Source organism: Ostrea edulis, chromosome 1 (assembly GCF_947568905.1).
Source record: "Ostrea edulis chromosome 1, xbOstEdul1.1, whole genome shotgun sequence".
In the NCBI taxonomy this organism is placed as follows: domain Eukaryota; kingdom Metazoa; phylum Mollusca; class Bivalvia; order Ostreida; family Ostreidae; genus Ostrea; species Ostrea edulis.
The window spans coordinates 29,036,417-29,059,522 of NC_079164.1; the positions used below are offsets into that span (position 1 = coordinate 29,036,417).

General features: G+C 34.7%; 1 protein-coding gene across 6 annotated transcripts in view; it reads left to right on the forward strand.

Moving 5' to 3' along the window:
* The window catches only part of LOC125663919 (small G protein signaling modulator 1-like), a 64,295-nt gene that overhangs the window by 6,005 nt on the left and 35,184 nt on the right, over window positions 1-23,106 (forward strand). For all 6 annotated transcript variants that reach the window (XM_056162272.1, XM_048896356.2, XM_056162322.1 and 3 more), the window contains exons 3-5: window positions 12,189-12,264; window positions 14,794-14,959; window positions 17,735-17,860. In XM_056162272.1, coding sequence (XP_056018247.1) covers window positions 12,189-12,264; window positions 14,794-14,959; window positions 17,735-17,860 — 368 coding nt within the window. The remainder of the gene's footprint in view (window positions 1-12,188; window positions 12,265-14,793; window positions 14,960-17,734; window positions 17,861-23,106) is intronic.

Sequence of the window (23,106 nt, forward strand, 5' to 3'; positions counted from 1 at the left end):
ACTTAAATGTTATATATTTTCTAGTTAAAGAATGATTTAAAACTGAATTTAAAAGATTTCATACTGAATTTAGTCAGGCCTGGATTTCTCAAAAGAAACTTGGACTTAAGTCTGAGATATTGCTCAAATTTTGACTGTTCAAATAAAAGAAAACTCAAACTTAAGTTTGAGATTTTTTTTGAGAAATCCAAGCTAGAGCAACAAAAGTCATTTATCAACTAACATTCACTCATCTGCTAAGAAATAAACTATTAGATAATGTTTTCCTTTGTATATTATATATATGCTTGGAATTTGGGGGGGGGGGGTGAAGATAACTCTTGTTGTTTTTTTTTTATATACATCATTGATATCATCGTTGTACTTTTAAAAACATTTTTGAATTTTCTGCTACTATGGAATCTGTCATTAATTTTTTATTTCTGACATCAGGACATCTATTCTGCTTATTATTCCTGGCCAGGAGTTCTTTATACATGTAAATGTTATGTAGAAGTGACTAGTCCCCACATGAATATTGAAACATATACCACCAGACCATGTAGAACCCAGACCTTTGTGTGGTGAAATTAAAGGTAGACAAGCTACTCTTGTGATCGAATTGAAGGTAGATTTTGTTTGTTTGTTTTATTATACGTCCTCAGTGATTTTTTAAGACCCATTTTAGGTCCAAATATCGGCCCTTTCCCCTCCCAAAAATTACCATTTTTTCCCCATTTTTCCCAATAATAAAAACTGGTGAAAAACGTATTTGTTTAAATTTAAGTTCAATGTGAATAGTTTATGTACGATATGACAAAGACACATCAATTTTTAAATTAGATGGTTTAGAAAGAATAGTTGAAAATTTTAAGAGCTTAAAGAAAAGAAAGTTAAATTTGTAAAATAAAAGAAGAATGACATTAATTTGTGTTTGATTTCTTGTTTGATATGGTATATTTAGCATGTTTACAATAATGTCTACTAGGTTTTCCCAATTTGATTAAAATGTTGACAATTTTCCCCAATTCAAAAGCCACAGGACCCTTTTAAAAAATGTTGAAAAATCACTGGTCCTGTCGAGAATATTTCACTCATATTAAGACGTCACCAGCTGTAGGTGAAGGATATACAGATGAGAGGGGCTTGTACTCTCAATGTTATGAAGCAAACACTCTACCACTGAGCTATACTGTGACAAGTCAAATTGAAGGTAGAAGACATGCTTTTGTGTGCTGAAATTGAAGGTAGAAGACAAACTTTTTCTAAGTTTAGGACATCAGTAATGTGAGTTTAGCAATGTATCTGTTAGCAAACAAATACCAAGTCTGAAAGAGAATTGACAAAGTTCTGTAGTAAGGTGACCATTAAGGCATTGAAAATACGTGAAGGTATGAACAGCGATGCTTCACGCCAGCATACTTTTCATGAAGTGCTAACTAACACTCTTCATGAACTGCTAACTAACACTCTTTATGAAATATACTGGCATAAAGCGTTGGAAGTTCATGCCCTCATGTATTTTCATAAGTGAAGTTATTTCTTAAATGAGTGAAAAATTCTCAAATGGGATGTAAAGCAACAAGCAAACAAAAAGAAGTTTCCTTTTTATGCTACTAAAAACAGATTATGTTACAACATAGCGTTCTATGTATTTGTCTGATTTTGTCGTTATCGATAGTCCATACTGTATGGCCTAGAATTATTAAACTGTCCGTGAATTCATCTTGGGCAGAGGGCTTGTGAATGTGTCTTGGGCAGAGGGCTTGTGAATGTGTCTTGGGTAGAGGGCTTGTGAATGTGTCTTGGGCAGAGGGCTTATTCTGAACCATTCCAGAACTTCCTTTTAGTTTGTGTGGTTGCTATAAACTTGCTATTCATAGCTATGCTGAGTCAAGTCATTTTCATCATATCCAGTACAATGTACTTTGACATAGCTATATGAAGTAATTTTTGGATCATATCCAGGACATTGTAACTGATAGCTATTAAGTAATTTTTGGATCAAATCCAGTACAATGTAATTTGATAGCTATGCAGTCAAGTCATGTCAAGATCATAATTATCTAGTGCAAAGGGAGGTCATGCATCATCAAATCTCATTACTTATCGGCAATTCATCTTGGGAGGAGGCTGGGTGTTCATGATTAATTCTTAGTATGTCACAATTAAATTATGTGGTTAATGTATGGTAAACTAGTTGTTAAATGTATAATGTGTATATTCTAAAACCAAGAAACTTCAATCTTCATGAAATTATTTGTATTTATGAGGGAGATGTATTTTAGTGCCCCCCCCCCCCCCCCCCCTTTAATTATGTGATTCCTATTGCACGCTTTAGGGTAGGTAGGATATTATTTTAGAGGACAAAGTATCAGAAAGGTCTGTTACTCCTATGGATATTTGATGATGAATGAAAAAGGTGCACTATACTACCGTATACAGGTCTTTTCTGCGGGGTAATAGATTTGGCTTATTTTAGCGTTGAGATAGCTTTCCACCAAAATTTCACTCGCCAGATATGCACGCAATTGCGACTTCAGTATTTGCAAGAGAGATAACTTTTCCTTGTCTGCCAAAATTTATTCCACTAAAATTATTAGCGTACCTTTGAGCCAGCAATCGCCAAATTTTAGACCCACGGGAAAAAAACCCCACTATACAGTATGATACTGAAATATTGTGTAATTGTCACTCATAACTACATGGTATGATACTGTTCATACTTAATAGCATCATCAACAGTTTGGGGAGTAACGAAGGTTGTATAATTTATTATGATAATTGGATCCCAATCCCGAGCTTACAAAAATTAGGGTCAGAGATAAAAAAAAAAAAAATGGGTAGGTCAGGAAAACAGGACCATACAATTAGTTTTTGATGTCTTGGCTCTAAAGTAGGTTATGGTAACCTTATTTTGAATTTAATGGCTCATATGATGCAAGAAATATTTGGCCATTAGAAAAGGGAGATAAAACTACACAGTACGAATATTTATAGTTTGGCCTTGACAGTTTTATGTACTTTTTAATACTTCACAAAATAAAACCAAAATAAGTATCTCTATAGAAGCATCAAAGAAGAAAAGAATAAACATTAATGAATCACCTGGGATTAATTTTCTTGCTGTATGCCACAAAATGTGGTGACAAATCCACCAATCTCCAAGATCTAAATTGCCCCTGATCCCGGCTGTTAGGTTGAAGATCGGTTTATAGCCACTGTCTGCTTGCAAGCAGTGTGTTAACTTTTCAGTTGTATACTTCTAAAACACTGAATTACATGTATTTACAAATTAGTTGAATGCAATTAGAATAAGGAGTTTCTATCTTTGACACAAAGCTAGTTATTCTGAACTTGAATATGTAAATGTGAGTATAATGTGGTGATTGAGTGTAAATGTGTGTGTAATGTGGTGATTGAGTGTAAATGTGTGTGTAATGTGGTGATTGAGTGTAAATGTGAGTATAATGTGGTGATTGAGTGTAAATGTGTGTGTAATGTGGTGATTGAGTGTAAATGTGTGTGTAATGTGGTGATTGAGTGTAAATGTGTGTGTAATGTGATGATTGAGTGTAAATGTGTGTGTAATGTGATGATTGAGTGTAAATGTGTGTGTGATGTGGTGATTGTATGTAAATGTCAGTATAATATGGTGATTGAGTGTAAATGTGTGTGTAATGTGGTGATTGAGTGTAAATGTGAGTATAATGTGGTGATTGAGTGTAAATGTGAGTATAATGTGATTGAGTGTAAATGTGTGTGTGTAATGTGGTGATTGAGTGTAAATGTGTGTGTAATATGGTGATTGAGTGTAAATGTGTGTGTAATATGGTGATTGAGTGTAAATGTGTGTGTAATGTGGTGATTGAGTGTAAATGTGTGTGTAATGTGGTGATTGAGTGTAAATGTGTGTGTAATGTGGTGATTGAGTGTAAATGTGTGTGTGTAATGTGGTGATTGATTGTAAATGTGTGTGTAATGTGGTGATTGAGTGTAAATGTGTGTAATGTGGTGATTGAGTGTAAATGTGTGTGTTTAATGTGGTGATTGAGTGTAAATGTGGTGATTGAGTGTAAATGTGTGTGTAATGTGGTGATTGAGTGTAAATGTGAGTGTAATGTGGTGATTGAGTGTAAATGTGTGTAATGTGGTGATTGAGTGTAAATGTGTGTGTGTAATGTGGTGATTGAGTGTAAATGTGTGTGTAATGTAGTGATTGTATGTAAATGTGTATATAATGTGGTGATTGAGTGTAAATGTGTGTGTAATGTGGTGATTGTATGTAAATGTGTATATAATGTGGTGATTGAGTGTAAATGTGTGTGTAATGTGATGATTGAGTGTAAATGTGTGTGTAATGTGATGATTGAGTGTAAATGTGTGTGTAATGTGGTGATTGAGTGTAAATGTGTGTGTAATGTGGTGATTGAGTGTAAATGTGTGTAATGTGGTGATTGAGTGTAAATGTGTGTATAATGTGGTGATTGCGTGTCATTGTTTTATTAAAATAAATTTTCAATTTTCGTCTGTTTTTGATTTTCAGTGTCAGTATATCGTGTGAATTTAATGGTTCATTTCCTCTGCGACTCTTAAAGTCAGATGCTGTTTTCTGGCGCCTTGAGGTCACACAAAACTTTGTGGTCTCACACAAAACATAACCAAGAAGGACAGTTCTGGGGTTGGTGAAATGGCTTCAAACTCAGTCTGCCGAGTTTGATGGGAATTGTTCAGATCAGATTTTGATGTGAAGTTGGTCTCTGTAACCGACAGTTAAATCAATAAGTAGAGTGAGGAAATAGCCACCTCCTCCCACGCTCCCTGATTATCATAGATCACACACAACCTAGAGCTCAGAGTCTACAGGAAATAAATCTGTAAACATACACAAAAAAGTTTTCTTGAGATTCTCTAATGGTACTTCAAATTGGTATTGATGGAAAAATGTGAGGTTTTTAACTGATAGGCTAGCTTGAATGCTGTCAGAAATAATATTGATTTTCTCCTGAACTGCCAGCATTGATTGTACGGTAAACCACAAAGTTAAACAAGATAATTTAGGTCTGGGGTTTTGTAGTTTTCTTTTAATGTGTGATTCTTTGATGGTATTATGTTGTATTATCATATTATCTCCTCCCCAACCATTGACCATTAAGAAGTTGTTGTGTGTGTTGGGGGTGGGGGTGGGTGGGGGGGGGGGGTGGGGGTAGGTATATTGCCAATTAACACCAATGAACTTTTCAGGGGATATAACTTATTTTTCATCATATACTGTCATGGTATTCTGATTATAATTGATAATCAATTGATTATTGTATGATTTGTTGATAACTGGTCATCATTTTTGATAATCGGTATATTTGAGTTTCATAAATCTGTGGTCACGATATGATACGAGGCAACACATATTTTCCAGAATCTTTGAATGATCAGGAACATATCAAACTATTGACTCTACAACATATTTATCATTGTTTAAAGAAATTTGCTGATTCCATTTGATAATGGAATTGAAATGACTCTCAGATAATTTTCATTATTAATTGATTTTGTCCTTGAATCCAATTTTTTACACAAATATTCTTGTTTAATTCCCAACACATACCACCAAGTCTTCTTTCACAACTGCAGTGCGTTCATGAGAAAATGACTTTCATTACAATTTTTAAAGATATCAAAAACAATGGAAATGAACAAGTTAGAAAATGTGTATTCATAAAAGTGAATATTGATTGTAAATACTTGTGTAAATATGGAGACCCATCCTAACAGTAAATCAGTCCCATTGTATTAATCAATTACTTCCACCTCCCAAAACCGACTAGTCTAGTATATAGTTAGAAGTCAGGCTGCAAGTGGACCTAGGAAAACAGGATATTTACTCTTACTGAAAATGTATCCTTGTTTCAGTTTGGGCATTACATTACATTAAAGCTTCTAGCTGGGTACAAACTAATCAATTTCTTCTCAGTTACAGACCTTTATCTGGGCCATGCAGGTTTTCACCTGAATTTCTTCAGCAAATGACCATGTGTCTTGATTTTGTATTTGCACCCATCTATATTCTAGGAATCATGGTGACACCTACATGTTGCTTATCAACTTTTTCATTAAGCACTTAGTTACACTTCTTAAGATTATTGTATACATTTTTACTCATGTACATGTAATATCACTTCAAATATGGGGTATTTCTATTTTTTATGAAAGTTGACCAGGCCCAAAGTGCGAAACTGTTCCCTGCTACCTTTAAAAATCCAGACACCTATTTTCATGGACGTCAACTCCCATTTTCTGATAAATCTGACTTATTCTGAGTGAAAATATACCAATCCATCATGTTGACTGCCCTAAATGTGTACGCAATAAAATTATTTAAAAACCTTACATTTCTGTGTCTTTAATAATGTTGTCATTTTCGAGTGATGAGAGTGTTCGAGTAAGATCCCTGTGCCTATATAACAAATAATATTAGAGGTAAATTAATTGTATCCATGGTAGAAGTGACCTTTTATGTAGTGCTACATGCTGAACATGTAATCATGAAAACCAGTGTAGAAGATGTTTTAGAGAGAGACGAAATGATATTAGATTAATGAAAAAATTGCTCTTAAAATCAAGAAAATTTCCTACTTCACTGTCTACTTGTTTACGTACTGTATATTTAGAGACCTATATACGCGAGTTGAAATCTGCTCAATTTAAGTAATCAACTCCCCAACAAGATTTTGAATTCCTGTAATCTTCCTACATTCTATTTTATGCTATCCTGATAGTGAAAACAAAAAATCCATGAAATACAACTAAATGTCAAAGGGAGGTGGCTTGTGAGCGAGTACCTACCCATAATTGAGAAAATTGTGTTAACTGAGTGTTTTTTGTGTAAAAGATGTCTCTGAAATGACTTATTTCTTTATCTGCAGTGTTTTTTCCCCTCATAAATATATGTATCGTGGTGCTGAGAACAGATGTGGTGATCGAATGTTATATTCTGTACCTGAGACCTGTAAATGAGTACAATCTGTTAATTACATGTAGAACATGTAAAACTACATGTAATCTATGTATAGAGAATACAAGATACATGAAGTACCCCAACTAACATTATTTTAACCACTAAGCTGATTTACATGTACTTACATGTCACTATGATACTTGACCAGATTCTGGTTTTCCATAGTACTAAAGCATATACTTCACTCTGCTCTGTTGACTGCATGCCTCTCTGACACTAATGAAATACATGTATTGAAATAAAGGGTCATATTACATATCTAATGCATTTATCTAGATAATATTAATCAAATTGAATGGGTTTGAAAAAGTGGCAGGGGACAGTTTTTTTTTGTTTTGTTCTGAAACATGTGGGTTGGGGGTATACATTAAAGGCAGATTATGACAGACTAATGAAAATTCATATTTCCATTTTATGTCAATACTTGTATTTCATATTGGTGTAGTTTATAAATTATGACCCTGAATGACCTGTAATCCATACATACTGGTGCATAAAACATGCCCCGAGCAGGTGCCCCTATCTCACTTTGATTTTCTCTCATTTAGGCTAAATCCACAACACACACACACACACACACCATCACACTACCGTGCGAGGGAATTTAGACACTGTGCACAATCAAAAATCCTGTCTGCCCTTCTTTAAAATCTACCTTTCATATGAGGCCATCCACCTTCCCTCTCAGGTACAGACCTTTTACTGGACCGTGTGTGTCTTAGTTTCGTAGTTCCCCCCATCTAATATGCTAGGAATCATGGTTACACCTACATGTTGCATATCAACTTTTTCATTTAGCACTCAGCTACACTTGACATGTATCCGAAAATTATTGTATATATATATATATATATATTTACATATGTAATATCACTTCAAATACTGTAGAATGATTTAAATTCGTGGGGGCCAATTTTCGTGGATTGCTGAATTTTTACGGGTTCGTGGGAATGTAATTTCGTGGATTTATACATTTGTAAGATTCTTGTATACTAGTTGTCTTTATTCGTTGAGGATGTAAATTCGTGGGTGAGGGGTACCCACGAATTCCACGAAAATTGAGCCACCACGAATTCTAATGATTCCACAGTATGCGTTTTTTCTATTTTTTAAGAAAGTTGACTGGGCCTAAAGTTGGAAACTGTTTCCTGCTACCAAAGTTAATGTGTTTTGTCTTCAAGAATTTCTCATTTTAATTATTCCCTCCTTAAAACTGAAATTTCCTTATTATAAGTAAGTTCTCGTGTCAGTAAGCAATTTATCATGATGTTTGAATCTATCTAATCTCATGAAGACCCATCAAATACAAGTCCTATAAGCTACACAACTCAGGTACTGCATGTAAAACAAATCAATTTTTCTTTGGCTTCCACTTCAGTGGAATATATATAAAAATCAAATGACGGTGAAGGGCACACAGTGTATGAACTAAAAGGAAATAGTTAAGACATTCTAAATTAATATGTATCGATCAGTGTACATGTTCAGAAAACTTAGAACGCGGCATCTAGCTGTTCCTCAGAAAATCTATCAGCAATCATCGTCAGGTGAATCTGACAACTACTCTGTGGAGTTATCGAAGATGTTCTCATTTACAATCCCACTGAATCCAATAACATGGACAAGGGCTTATGCGTTCTTGTCCCGTGAAGCACGGGTAAAATCAACACATCAGCAAAAGGGAACCAGTCTATCAAAATGGCAAAAAATATACAGCCTTGTTCGTACTCCCATCTCTCATTGTTAATCAAGGCATAAAGCTTACGGTATTAAAAGAAATTGTCAATAAATGGATTTTGAGTTATTTTGAAATCAAGTTAAATAGAGTCAGTTATCTTCCATTCATTCACATATCAAAATGGCTGATAGCTTAAAATCAGACCCAACGTGAGTAATACATGTACTTCCTTTCGGCTCAACAAAATATTGAGTGAATTAAGGTGGATGGCCCCATATGAAAGGTAGATTTTTAAGAAGGACAGACAGGGTTCTTGATTGTGCACAGTGTCTAAATCCCCTCACACGATACTATGATGGTGTGTGGGTGGTGTGGATTAGCCCAAATAAATGAGAGAAAATCAAAGTGAGATGGGGCACCTGCTCAGAGCATGTTTTGTGCACCAACACTAGTATTTATAGATTACATGTAATTTAGGGTCATAATTTATTAACTACACCAATATGAAATACAAGTATTGACATAAAAGGGAAATATGATTTTTTCATTAATCTGTCATAATCTGACATTGATATATACCCCAACCCACATGTTTCAGAACCAAAACAACTATCCCCTGCCACCTTTCACCCCCAAACATAGGCTATTAGTTTGTGGCTCGAGTTCTTTATCTTTTACATTTACATTCTTACTGCTTTCATTTTAAATTGTCAAAATTCCTAGGTGTGAAATAAACGTACTATATCTATCAAAATCCCTGCGTGCATTGTTGTAAACAGCGCGTTCATGAGGAAATAGCTCTCATTACAAATTGTAAAGATATCAAAAGCAAAAACATTGGAAATGTAAATATGAAGTTTTGTTAGGATCTCGAGTTTTAAGGAATTTTTCATATGCAAGTTGCACTGTACCTTTCCTTTCCGTTGTCATGTTCTTCACTTCAGAATGATTGTTTTAAACTAAGGGACTGATCACGCGATTTTCTCCCAAATTTTGATTTTCACTTTAAATGATCAAAATCTACTTTCTAATGTGTTTTACCAAAAAAATTAGGTTATAAATCATGAGAGCTAGAAGCTCATTAGAGTTTATTATTTGTTTTGAAAACAAAAGATTGAGGTGTGCTATTGCTTACACAGTTTTCAATAAATCCATCCAAGTTTATCACATGTATCACATTTAAAGTATACTTTATGTAAAACATATCATTTAAAAGTTAAATCTGTGACTGAACAAAATTTGGCCAATTAAAATTAATTGATAGATTAGCATCCCCACCCACCCCTCAAAAAAAGGACCCACCCCGATTTTTTTTTATTTTCGCAAAAATTACGATTTCAACCAAACTTGCTTCCCAGTGACATGAGTGATTAAAGTTATAGACTGTCGGTTTTATATTTTCTTCCAAGGATTCTTTGAAAGTAAACTTGATTAACACTTAGTGTGATGCCTTTTGTCATTATTTCTTTTTTTCTCAGGAAATAAAAATTCAAAAATGAATTCCTCCCACCCGCCCCATATTTTTGTTGGACTCCAGATGATAATCTACTAATTTAAAAGTTGAATTGGCCTAATCCTTGCATTCAGAAGGTCCAAAGTTTGATTTTCCACATCAAATGAATCATCAACATTAAAAATGAAAAAAAAAAAATAAAAAAATAAAAACATGAACTCGTCCTTTAAGACAACAAACCTATATCAAATAGATATGTTTCAGACTAACTATAAATTTCTATATCATAAATAAAATGGTACCTCCAAAATTTAGAAGCTAAGCTTCAACCTCCTGAAGATGACACCAGAGGCGATTTCTGTAAATAATTTCTGAAGGCAATTTTTCATCACTGGTAGCTGCTTCATCCCTTCATTTCCACACAGAACAGCTGATTTGCATTTAGATAGAACAACTGAGTTTTGGCAAACAATTGTATTATGTCAAGTTTCCAGTGGAAATGCCATAATGATTAATGATTTCAGAATAGAATGATTTGAATGACTCGAGAAAAAAAAACCTGTTTCTTAATTTGTTTACTGCTCAATGTACTTATATAATTATGTTTAAAATGTTTTAAAACAAAGGCAGATCCAGCAAATTTGGAAAAATCCCCATTTCAAAGGGTCCCAGCAGGTGGTCTACACTACATTGAAACCCCAAGGGATTCAAGGGCAAAGTCCTGATGAGGGTCCAAATCCCAGAAGCATGCACATTCATTTCGACCATTTTATATGGGTAGATAATGTTTATATGAGATTTAGAGACAACTGCTTTGCTTTTTTTCAATGGTATTTCAGGATTTTTGCTGGCCCTGAAAGGGCAGTGACCTAGGGCTTTTTCTTGGGGGCTGAAGGGGCAAGGCTCCTGAAAACTCGCGGATTTTGCCAAATTCAGATTGTTAAAATTCACAGTATTCTGGAGTTAAATTGCTTGTGAACTTTTGTTTAGCAAGAATTTTTTTGCTAATGAAGTAAGTCCTCGGGATATCGATAAATCTTATTACTGTACATATATATATATATATATATATATATATATATATATATATATATATAATTGGGATTTTTAGCGAGACACAAGTTTGACAATTTTTCTATAAAAATGGGTATATGTATTTAATGAAGGCTTATTAAATGACTTTATAATTCCAGGAAAGATAACTTTTACCTACAATATGGAATAAATTGTTAGTGATAATTCAATTTAAGCGATCTCATCACTCTCGTTAATAATGTCAAAATTAAATCCTCGCTAAAAATTCTACTTATATGGTATAACAAAACGTATTTCATTTGAAGGTTTGTAGTGCATGTACTTCCTCACATGCTGAACCCCAAGTTCAATTTTTATGTTTTTATGCTTTCGTAAGTGGAAATTTGGGGGCATATAGTTTTTGGTCCGTCCATCTGTCCACAAAAATTCTAATCTTGGACATAACTTTTGAATGGATAGTGATAAGACTTTCATATATCGTATGTGTATTCCTTGTGACAAGACCTTTCTTTTCATACACAATTTTTTGGACCTCTTGAGTCTTGACCTTGGAATTTGGCCATAAGGAGGCATCAGTGTTTCCAAAAAAAAATCTTGTTGCTATAGCGACTTATATTGGACAGGTGGGGATTTTCTGTGTACTTATTTAAGTGTACATGTATTTAAAATTTTGTGTAATTGGAAACTATGTGTGGTAATAGACAAATAAGAATTTTATATTTTAATGTAACTATGCATTAACACTTGTTTCAGTGCCAGTGATATTAAAATATGAACCCCTTTAACATTAGGGGTCCAGGTTGAAAGCCCCAGAATACTCAAGTGACTAAGTACCATGAACTTACATATTTTTTTCTTAAGAGAAGAATAGATTTTCAAGGGGGAAGGGGTGTATTTCAACCCCTGTAACTCTCATCCCATTCTGGATCCACCAATACAGACATGAATTGGTTTTGCAACCTAAATTCTAACACATTCTAACGTATGTACCACTAATTCAAAATGGTTATTTTGTTTGAAACATATAGGTGAAGCAGATAATGGAAGAAGCTGTCACAAGAAAGTTTGTCCATGAAGAAAGCAGCAGCATCACCTCCCTTTGTGGTGAGTTGTTTTACTACAGTAACATAGTGTAACTGTTATACTGTGTGAGATAGAGAGTTCCTACAGACTGCAGTGTAAGATAGAGAGTTCCTACAGACTACAGTGTAAGACAGAGAGTTCCTACAGACTACAGTGTGAGACAGAGAGTTCCTACAGAATACAGTGTAAGATAGAGAGTTCCTACAGACTACAGTGTAAGACAGAGAGTTCCTATAGACTACAGTGTAAGACAGAGAGTTCCTACAGACTACAGTGTAAGATAGAGAGTTCCTACAGACTACAGTGTAAGATAGAGAGTTCCTACAGAATACAGTGTGAGACAGAGAGTACCTACAGAATACAGTGTAAGATAGAGAGTTCCTACAGACTACAGTGTAAGACAGAGAGTTCCTATAGACTACAGTGTAAGATAGAGAGTACATACAGACTACAGTGTAAGATAGAGAGTTCCTACAGACTGCAGTGTAAGATAGAGAGTACCTACAGACTACAGTGTAAGATAGAGAGTTCCTATAGACTACAGTGTAAGATAGAGAGTACATACAGACTACAGTGTAAGATAGAGAGTTCCTACAGACTGCAGTGTAAGATAGAGAGTTCCTACAGACTACAGTGTAAGATAGAGAGTACCTACAGACTACAGTGTAAGATAGAGAGTTCCTACAGACTACAGTGTAAGACAGAGAGTTCCTACAGACTACAGTGTAAGATAGAGAGTTCCTACAGACTACAGTGTAAGATAGAGAGTTCCTACAGAATACAGTGTGAGACAGAGAGTACCTACAGAATACAGTGTAAGATAGAGAGTTCCTACAGACTACAGTGTAAGATAGAGAGTACATACAGACTACAGTGTAAGATAGAGAGTTCCTACAGACTACAGTGTAAGATAGAGAGTTCCTACAGACTACAGTGTAAGATAGAGAGTACCTACAGACTACAGTGTAAGACAGAGAGTTCCTACAGACTACAGTGTAAGATAGAGAGTTCCTACAGAATACAGTGTAAGACAGAGAGTACCTACAGACTACAGTGTAAGATAGAGAGTTCCTATAGACTACAGTGTAAGATAGAGAGTACATACAGACTACAGTGTAAGATAGAGAGTTCCTACAGACTACAGTGTGAGATAGAGAGTTCCTACAGAATACAGTGTAAGATAGAGAGTTCCTACAGACTACAGTGTAAGATAGAGAGTACATACAGACTACAGTGTAAGATAGAGAGTACATACAGACTACAGTGTAAGACAGAGAGTTCCTACAGACTACAGTGTAAGACAGAGAGTTGTATTCATGAAATAAAACACTTACCTGCCATATTCTTATTTCCAGCATGAGAGCAGAAACATGTTTTCTCTCTTGGTGTGTGTTGTTGTTCCATGGTTGTACATTTAGTAGGTTTTCTTTTTTGTACACATCTATTATGGCCCGTCATGGGTAGTTCATGTACGTTAGTGAATTGGAGAAGCATTTTGAGATTGAGATGGTGAGTTTTGGAGGGCTGAAAGTTTTTCTCCTAATACTGATTTTAAAGAAATTATTTCTTTTGCCAGTGTTGCCATTTTGGGCATCTATATATCTTGTTATAATTGATTTCTTGACATTAATGTGACCAAGTTTGTTGTAAATTTGAACAGACGGGACTGATGCCATTTCATGTACATGAATTTGGTCGTGTATTGATCACATGGGGGATGATTTTAAGGAAGGAGCAGGTCTTGTGAATTATCCATCTCTCTGCAATAAACAACTCGTTAGAATTCTGTCATAAACACCCCAAAATTTCTGCAATATGTGTCAAAATTCAGCAATAAATGACGCACTTTGACTTTTATTATCACTGTACATGTCACAGGCTGTTTAATTCTTTGACATACAGGCATTTATGTCTGCATGGCAATGTAGCGTGCACGATTTAATGAATGTTTTTGGGAATGAAATGATGTATAAATGAATATCATTAATGAGAAATTTGCAAGGTGCTGCGTTGGACTGTAGCCACCTTTCTATTTCTTTGAATACACAGTGTACGTGTTGTTTACAAGCAGGTGGATTGATTTTGTGCTGATGGTTTGAATGATGAGCAGTTTGTGATATGTCAACCACCTTTGGTTGCCAAACCTCGAACTCGGGAATATACAAAATAATTGAATATCAGAACATAACAAGATCTTCATTCAGTGATTATTAACCAATATCTCATTCAAAAGAGAATGTTTATCTTGAAACCCAAAGAAGGCAGCCACTAATTGAACTGTGATATATCAAATGTTACTAGCTTTTTCATGGTACTGTATTTAGGGAAGTATTTGCCCCATTTTAATTTCACCCCTTTTGCCATTGTTGTCGAACTTAAGACCGGGCGAAGTTGTTTTTTTCTCCTGTTATCTCTCTTTTAACACAACTGTGTCTGGGCAAATTTATACGGAGGGAAAGTGCAGAAAGGTGAAAAGAACTCGAGATGAAAATAAGCCTGTATACAGGAATATGCCTGTAGATTGGTATTTCAGTTTTCTCTCTGTTTCAGGAGCGGTCGAAGCCTGCCTGCTTCATGGGCTGAGAAAACGAGCTCTTGGTCTGTTCAAGCTCAGCTCCACTACTGCACTACTACAGAAGGTGTCCAAAAGTTGTGACCCAGCTGCTGTTGTGCTCAAGTCACTCAACAATTTAGAACATAACTATGAAGCAAACAGGTAAACACTGTTGGTTCATAAAACACTTTTAGTCAGTCCCATACTTCCTGGGAGATGACAGTCTGTCTAATGATGATACATATTATTTAACACCCAATCATTTCTCAATACTTACAAAATCTACTTGTATTCTGAAATCAATCTGATGCTGCTCATCAATGAAGCAAAAATCATTTCTTCGGATTTTAACAGAAATCAAAATTGATAACTTTCATTGGTTAACTTAAAGGACATATCACATGTTTCCAAAATACACATAATTATTTGCAATTTGTCTTTCTTATGCATATAGTAGTAATTAGTTCACTGAAATATCACAATAATTAGTCACAATATGGATTTAAATCTAAGCCCAATTGTTAAAAATCTTGTTAATAGTTGGTTAGTCACATGGTAAAGGTGAGGGCCTCCATGGCCGAGTGGTTAGAGCATCGCGCTCATAATCACACGGCCTCTCACCTCTGTCGGCGTGGGTCCGAATCCCGTTTGCGCCAGTAAGTGAGAAAGTTTCCCAGTTTACTTTCGGAAGGTCGGTGGTCCCTTACCAGGTACATTGTATCTGGGTTCTCTCTTCCACCAATAAAAACTGGGCGCCACCAGATAACTGAAAAATTGTTGAGTGTGGTGGAAAACATCAATCAATCAATCAATTGTAAAGGTGACATATCACCTGTGTCTTCTTTGGTCAGCTGATTGTGAAAGTAGTATTAAATATCTTTAAAAACTTTTATTCACCATTATTCACCATGGACAATGTTTATTTTGATGTTGACAAATTTCCCTAGTCGTAACCACCAGTGCATATGCAAATAGCGATGTAAATACCCAAATGTAGCAAGGAAAGTGAGTATGAAATTGGCAATTGTGAGTAAATTAAGTTCACATGGGTCGCTGCAGTCTAAACACTATTAGGTAATGTTATTCCTTTAAACATCTGTATTTCGCATTGTTTTCAAAATAATCTGTGCAATTATTGTTCAGTTTTGGATTAGAAAAATTACAATGCATGTTACATCATTGACAAGTAGGTTTACTGTCCTTGGTGCATTTAGATTGAATATTCACTTGAGCTCACATATGACGTCACACATAATGGTGCGTAAAATATCGAAAGTAAAAATGCATAACTTAGGATTTGAGTTTTGTCGCTTTCACGAGTTAAATCATTTTTGGCATGCAAAGAATTAATTAAAAAAAAAAAAAAAGGTGAAATGTCCGGATTGACGGTGTCTGGATTACCAAGGCTCTACTGTACAAATAATTGTATCACTTTATAAAAGAAAAAACAGACAGTAAGAGACAATGAAGATCTCGGTAAAAGAGGTGAATAAAAACTAATTTAGATGATGATCCGAAGTCAAACTAAAAATCGTTTGTTTCAGTCAAAATCTTTAACTCTATCTTTTTTGAAATTTTATGAATTTTTGCAAGACAAAACACCAAATTCATTAGTATTGGCAATTATTTGAGGTATGAAAAAAAACCTGCCATTCCATCTAGCCTATATTTTCTTTTCTTCAGAATCTTACATTTCTTGGATTTTCCTAGTTTGTATATGATCACAAACAAGTGTTATTTCTGGATGGTCAAAAGCAATGTAATCCCACTGTATGGATGTCATGGGGTCTGATTGACTGACATGTTTATGAAATAAATCCCAGTGTTTTATTGATTTCTAAGTAAAAACATTGAATTTGCAGGATTTATAAAAATGCAACAAAAGTACATGGTTCTTTAGATTTAAAACACTTCCTGATTAAGAGTTGATTGAATCTACAGTGCTCATGGGGCCTATAATTGTTCGGAATCAAGTTTATGTGGTAAACAATTCTGTTGTTGTTATCAAGGTATTCTCAAAGCGCCAAGCGTCAGTGTAAAAAATTTACGAAAGACACTTTGTCAATATCTGTATTTAACAGTCTTGTGGTTCTAAAACCATTACACAACTTAACGGAACTAGAATAAATATAGTAAATGGATTAATAATTCTTTATGGATGTAGGAAATGCATTAATGATTTAGATGTCTCTCGAAATACAGTCTTTCATGAGTAAGCGTTCATTGATCTGACAGATCAGCTATTTGCTCTCAGCAAAAAATATCTATTGATATATGGGTGTTATGAGGCAGTCCGGAGCCTTGTTACATTCAACATTAGAAAAAATAGAACTTTTAAAAAAGTAATATACAAAATTTGTTAAAAATCAGGATGCAAAAATAGACAACCTTTCTTTTTCAGTTCACCTAACCCTGTAACTGATGTGATTTTTTCCATTCATAAATTGGGCCTGTTGGTAGTATTCCATCCATAGATTTACATAGGAATGTAGAGGAAAGAAATCTTTATTTAAAACTTGTTTTTCTTCTTGAGAACAGTTTTTGAATTGGCTGATTGATATGCAAGGACCCTTGTGTAGTATTCACAGACATGCTAGTGACTTCAAGTCACAGTCCTAAGCTTCATGTGGAACCTTTATAAAGGTTACTGTTGTGAGCTCTGTGGCCTGTAGGCCTTGTTTCAGTTTTAACATATGTGAGACAAAAGGTATGCAACAGATATATTTATAACAATAATTGTTTTTTCACATATAGACATGTATATTTTAGAATATTTTCAAAAATAAATGATAGTCTAAATGTTACAGAAAGCAAAGTTGCATGGACAAACAGAGAAAGCTACAGTTCTTTTGCTGAGTTCCATTGGTGTGGAATGGTTAATTAGAGGAATGATTAAATGAAATAGTTGTAACATAAGTATGTTATTTCTCATTGTAGAAAGAGCATCGACAGCAACAAGAATCCAACCAAGCTGGCCTGTCTGCCTCGCTATCTGTGGATCCGTCTGGCTGTATTCCAGAAACAACTCCATAAAATTCTGGATTACCTCGTACAAAATTACAGGTCAGTCAAACCTCGTACAAAATTACAGGTTTGTCAAACCTCGTACAAAATTACAGGTTAGTCAAACAATGTACAAAATTGTATTTACTAACAAAAATTTCAATATATCGATCAGAAATGATTTTGATTTACAGGAAAGATTTATCAAGAAAACCAATGTTTAACATTTGGAATGTTTTCACCAACCAATTACAATAAGAATTGGGAGTAGCACATCACCACATAACCATTTGTTGTTCCAATCTGTAGAGCACATACATGTAATTAGGAATTTTAAACAAAATCTAAAGTCCACTTTTTTGCATGAGATTTTCAGAGTTCTGGTAAACTGCACTTGTTTATTGTAGCAAATTTTCTCATAATGTCTGCTGAACTTTGATTTTGATGGACCTAGTTGCACAATTTAAAACCTCAATTTCATTGAATTCTAAACATCATTTTTTATGATTTCTCAAAAATTCTTTCATCTGATGTTCTGAGTAGGATAACAATTAAATTTTCCTATGGCATATGATATGGTGTAAAATCAATCTTTTTAAAAATATATATATCTTAAAATGACTGTTTTATTGTATGCATTTCAAATGCTGGACAGAGTGCCACTTTGTAGACAATCCATATTAGACTAGAAATTATACGTAATAGTGCATCATAGCTTTGCCATTTTATGTGTGGGTTGAATTGAGGCAATGGAACAGCCTGGTCTCTTGGGAGAGTAGGTTTACCTCCCTACTCTCTGTTTCATTAGACATCACTCCCAATGTTGACACTTTGCATTGTGTGCATTTCTAGAGATAGAATCCAGATGAATTTGTGAACTGCTCGTAAATCTCACTTTGACGTCTACAGAGAAAATCTCACTATAACTGGGTCATCAGAAATATTATTGTCTGCGAGAATTCATGGGATAGGTACACCACCAATAAGAGATCAATAAAGGTCAGTCTTGTATCCAAGAGGTAATAGTGACGACACTATGGATTTAATAGATCTGTCCGTCTTCTACAGGCAGAAGATGGATTTTTTCAGCCTTTAATAGCCACAACAGTAACAGAGAATTAACAATGATAGATACTCTGATACCGACTCAGTCCATTCTAGAATAATACAGGAGTTCTCTGGATTCCATTTCCATCCTTGTCTATCCTATTTCAAGTTCATAGTTGACTTGAATTTTTCACCACACCCATCGTCTCCATTCCCATAGCCATATACATGTAAAAAACTTTTGACCCACAAATGGGTAAATTATGTAATTATAATACTAGTAGTGCAAGTTGACTTTTAAATACATGTATATGAAATCAGCCACATTGTATGAATACCTTATTAAGAGAAAATGTCTGATCTGCTGTTATAGGGTACTGACTTGCACTATGTTCACAATTTCAAACTGATAATATTGCTGAACACTTCTCCACACACAAACTGACTGATAGTGTTGTTAAACAATTCTCCACACACAGACTAACTGATAATGTTGCTGAACAATTTACCACTCACAAACTGACTGATAATATTGCTGAACACTTCTCCACACACAAACTGACTGATAATATTGCTGAACACTTCTCCACACAGAAACTGACTGATAATATTGTTGAACAATTTGCCACACACAAACTGACTGATACTATTGCTGAACACTTTTCCACATACAAACTAACTGATAATATTGCTGAACAATTTTCCACACACAAATTGACAGAACAATTCTCCACACACAAACTGACAGAACACTTCTCCACATACAAACTGATAATATTGCTGAACACTTCTCCACATACAAACAGACTGATAATATTGTTGAACAATTCGCCACACACAAACTGACTGATAATATTGCTGAACACTTCTCCACACACAAACTGACTGATAATATTGCTGAACACTTCTCCACACACAAACTGACTGATAATATTGCTGAACACTTCTCCACACACAAACTGACTGATAATATTGTTGAACAATTCGCCACACACAAACTAACTGATAATATTGCTGAACACTTCTCCACACACAAACTGACTGATAATATTGCTGAACACTTCGCCACATACAAACTAACTGATAATATTGCTGAACAATTCTCCACACACAAACTGACAGAACAATTCTCCACACACAAACTGACAGAACACTTCTCCACATACAAACTGAGTGATAATATTGCTGAATAATTCTCCACACACAAACTGACTGATAATATTGCTGAACACTTCTCCACACACAAACTGACTGATAATATTGTTAAACACTTCTCCACACACAAACTGACTGATAATATTGTTGAACACTTATAACACACAAACTGACTAATACTATTGCTGAACACTTCTCCGCACACAAACTGACTACCGGTTATACTATAATTGTTAAACACTTATCCAAACACAAATGGCTTTATTTTTTTGTTTTATTTTTTATTTTATTTCACTCAATCAACAGTAGATTTAAAAAATATTAACAAATAACGTTTTCAATTTTCATAAATATTTTGTTCTAAAAATTTAGAATGTTTATATCTGAATCTTTTAGGTATGTTTTATAAGATATTCATATCATGCACCAAATCACAGCAAAATTTGGACTCGAGAATCTCTTATTTGCAAACAAAACATCTTTTTTATCATTCCGGAAAAAATCACCAAAAAAATCATATAGAATAATAGAGAGCTTGTATCACTCTTTCGATGTTGAAATCGTATTTCATAAAAGGTGTTTTAACGAGCCATTAAATAAAATCTCAGTGTAATGAGCTACCTTGAAGAAAAATAAGTATTCCAATGATTGAGCTGAGAATTATCCACTCAGCCTCCTGTGAACATGCAGGTCCTAAGTCATTTAATGTGTTTAATCAACATAGCATTAAATGTAAATGTTGGTAGGCCGAATGGTGTTTTATGCATATTTGATGTGACCAGGACTATCGTTTGTTCCTTTGGATTACGAGGCCTGAGTAATGAGATGGTGGTCCTTGGGGCAAAGATCAGCTGTTGACATTTTAGGCTTTGTTTGTTTCAATTAGTTTCCTGACAAACCATCAGTAGCTGCTGCCCTGACATAATTAAACTGTGGCCATCAGTTCCATGATATCCTCGATTTTTCTGTGGAGAAAATACCTCACGGGCCTGTTTCGCAATAACATACTTGGAATCAAATATGTAGTTCCATGAACATAGCTATTGGATGAAAGCTGGATGTGCGCTAGTCAATTGACTAACAATTCGAAACAGATTAATTAAAATCAGAAAAGTTCAAGGCTATTGTTGACATGGGAATGATTTGCATGAATCATGGAATTGATTCCCAGAAATGAGAAGTAATGATCCTGTTCTTGTCTGATGCAGGAGATCATCTGCAATGTCATCAGCAGTTGTCCCTCACATGAAATAGTACAGAGTCTAATGAATTTCTCAGAAATGTATAACAACAAATCGATGATGGAAACTCGTTAGAGCCTAATTAGTAAATATGCAAAATTCCCATGGTGCATTATTGGCACAGAGAAAGATTGTCAAGTCATTATACCTCTTCACAATAAAGCCTGAAATCAAATTTATGATAGCACTCTTCAGATTACAAAACTATGATGAAGTCTTTCTATCCTCAAATCTGCACAATTCCCTGTCTGTTGAAGTTACCCAATTTATCAGATTTCTGTCTCGTGGTATGACCTCTTAACTTTTATAATGCATTGCATTTTTGAGGATCTGCAAGTTTGAGCAGCAGATGATGATTGACCGCAACTAAGGTAGCATTACGGACCTTCGTCTCTCGTTGGCCGTTGGATTACCTGATAAATATACCAAATTGCTTCTTCATCTTTTGTTGGCTGTACTATCGATATCATTTGATAAATATGCAGACTAGCTTCTTCATCTCTCATAGGCTGTTCGATCACTTGTTAAATATGCCGACTTGCTTCTTCATCTCTCATTGGCTGTTTGATCACTTGATAGATACACAGACTTGCTTCATCTCTCATTGGGTGTACTATCACTTGTTAAATATGCCGCCTTGCTTCTTCATCTCTCATTGGCTGTTTGATCACTTGATAAGTACTGTAAAGGGGGAAATATTTGCTTGGGTTTAATTTTCACTATATTCGCAATTGTATTAACGGTCATGAAAATAAAACCATCGCAAAGTGCAGTTCAAAGTGTTTGTGGGGTATGAGTTCATACATGTGAAGGAGTTTATCCGTGAAATTTAAACCATCTTGAAATACCGAACGATGAAAATCACAAAATTTTAGTCCCACGAAATTAAAGCCCTTTGCAGTGTACAGATTCGCTTCTTCATCTCGCATTGGCTGTACTATCACTTGATAAATATACAGAATCGCTTCTTTGATTTGTCACTATGTCGGGCTGGAAATGTATAGATTTTGGATTAATATTTTGATAGGAATATCAGCTGTTTAATTACATATTACAGATGATTGTTGCTGGTTATTGGTTTGTGGTATATTTCAGGATATCTTTCTTTCAAATACACAAGTGCAACTTAACAGGTGCCCTTTTTTTGTTCAACAAACAAAACAATATATGATTATGGACTGTTTAGCAGGGAGACATCACAAATTATCAGGTCTTGGTAGGTTTATCACCCGAGGGCACCTATAGTATGCATACATTTATTAGATGTATATGTTAAAGAAAGCAAAACACTGCGGTTTGAGAAAGATAAACAAGCGAAAGTTTTCGATTGTGACGTCACAGTAGAATGACACAAAAACATAATGCCAAGTGCGTAAACATTTTGTAACATACGTATTTTAAAACAAGAACGTAAACATTAAGTGAAATGCAAAATTGGATTAGAATGGAAATATTTTAAAAATTCTTTTCATTTGCTATTTTAACTGTTAATGTTGGCATTGAAGTCACAATTAAAATTTATTGATTAACGATCCTGCACATTTTTGAATAATTTTTGATAGAGCTATCTCGCTTGTACCTTTCAATTTTATCTTCTAAAGGGAGACGACACATTTGTCACCCTGCACGCGAGGGAGATATCACGAATTGTCTCCTTACACATGACCAGCCCTCAACCAATGAAATTGACTGTATTATTTTGAAGGATAAAAAGAATTATTGTGGATGTTTTTAGCATACATACAGTTACCATTGCATTGCTTCACTATGCAGTACATAAAGCATCAGTTGACCCAGACGTTTGTAATGCAACTCCACCTTCATTTATGCCATCATGACTGGCAATGATTTGTACTTATTGAA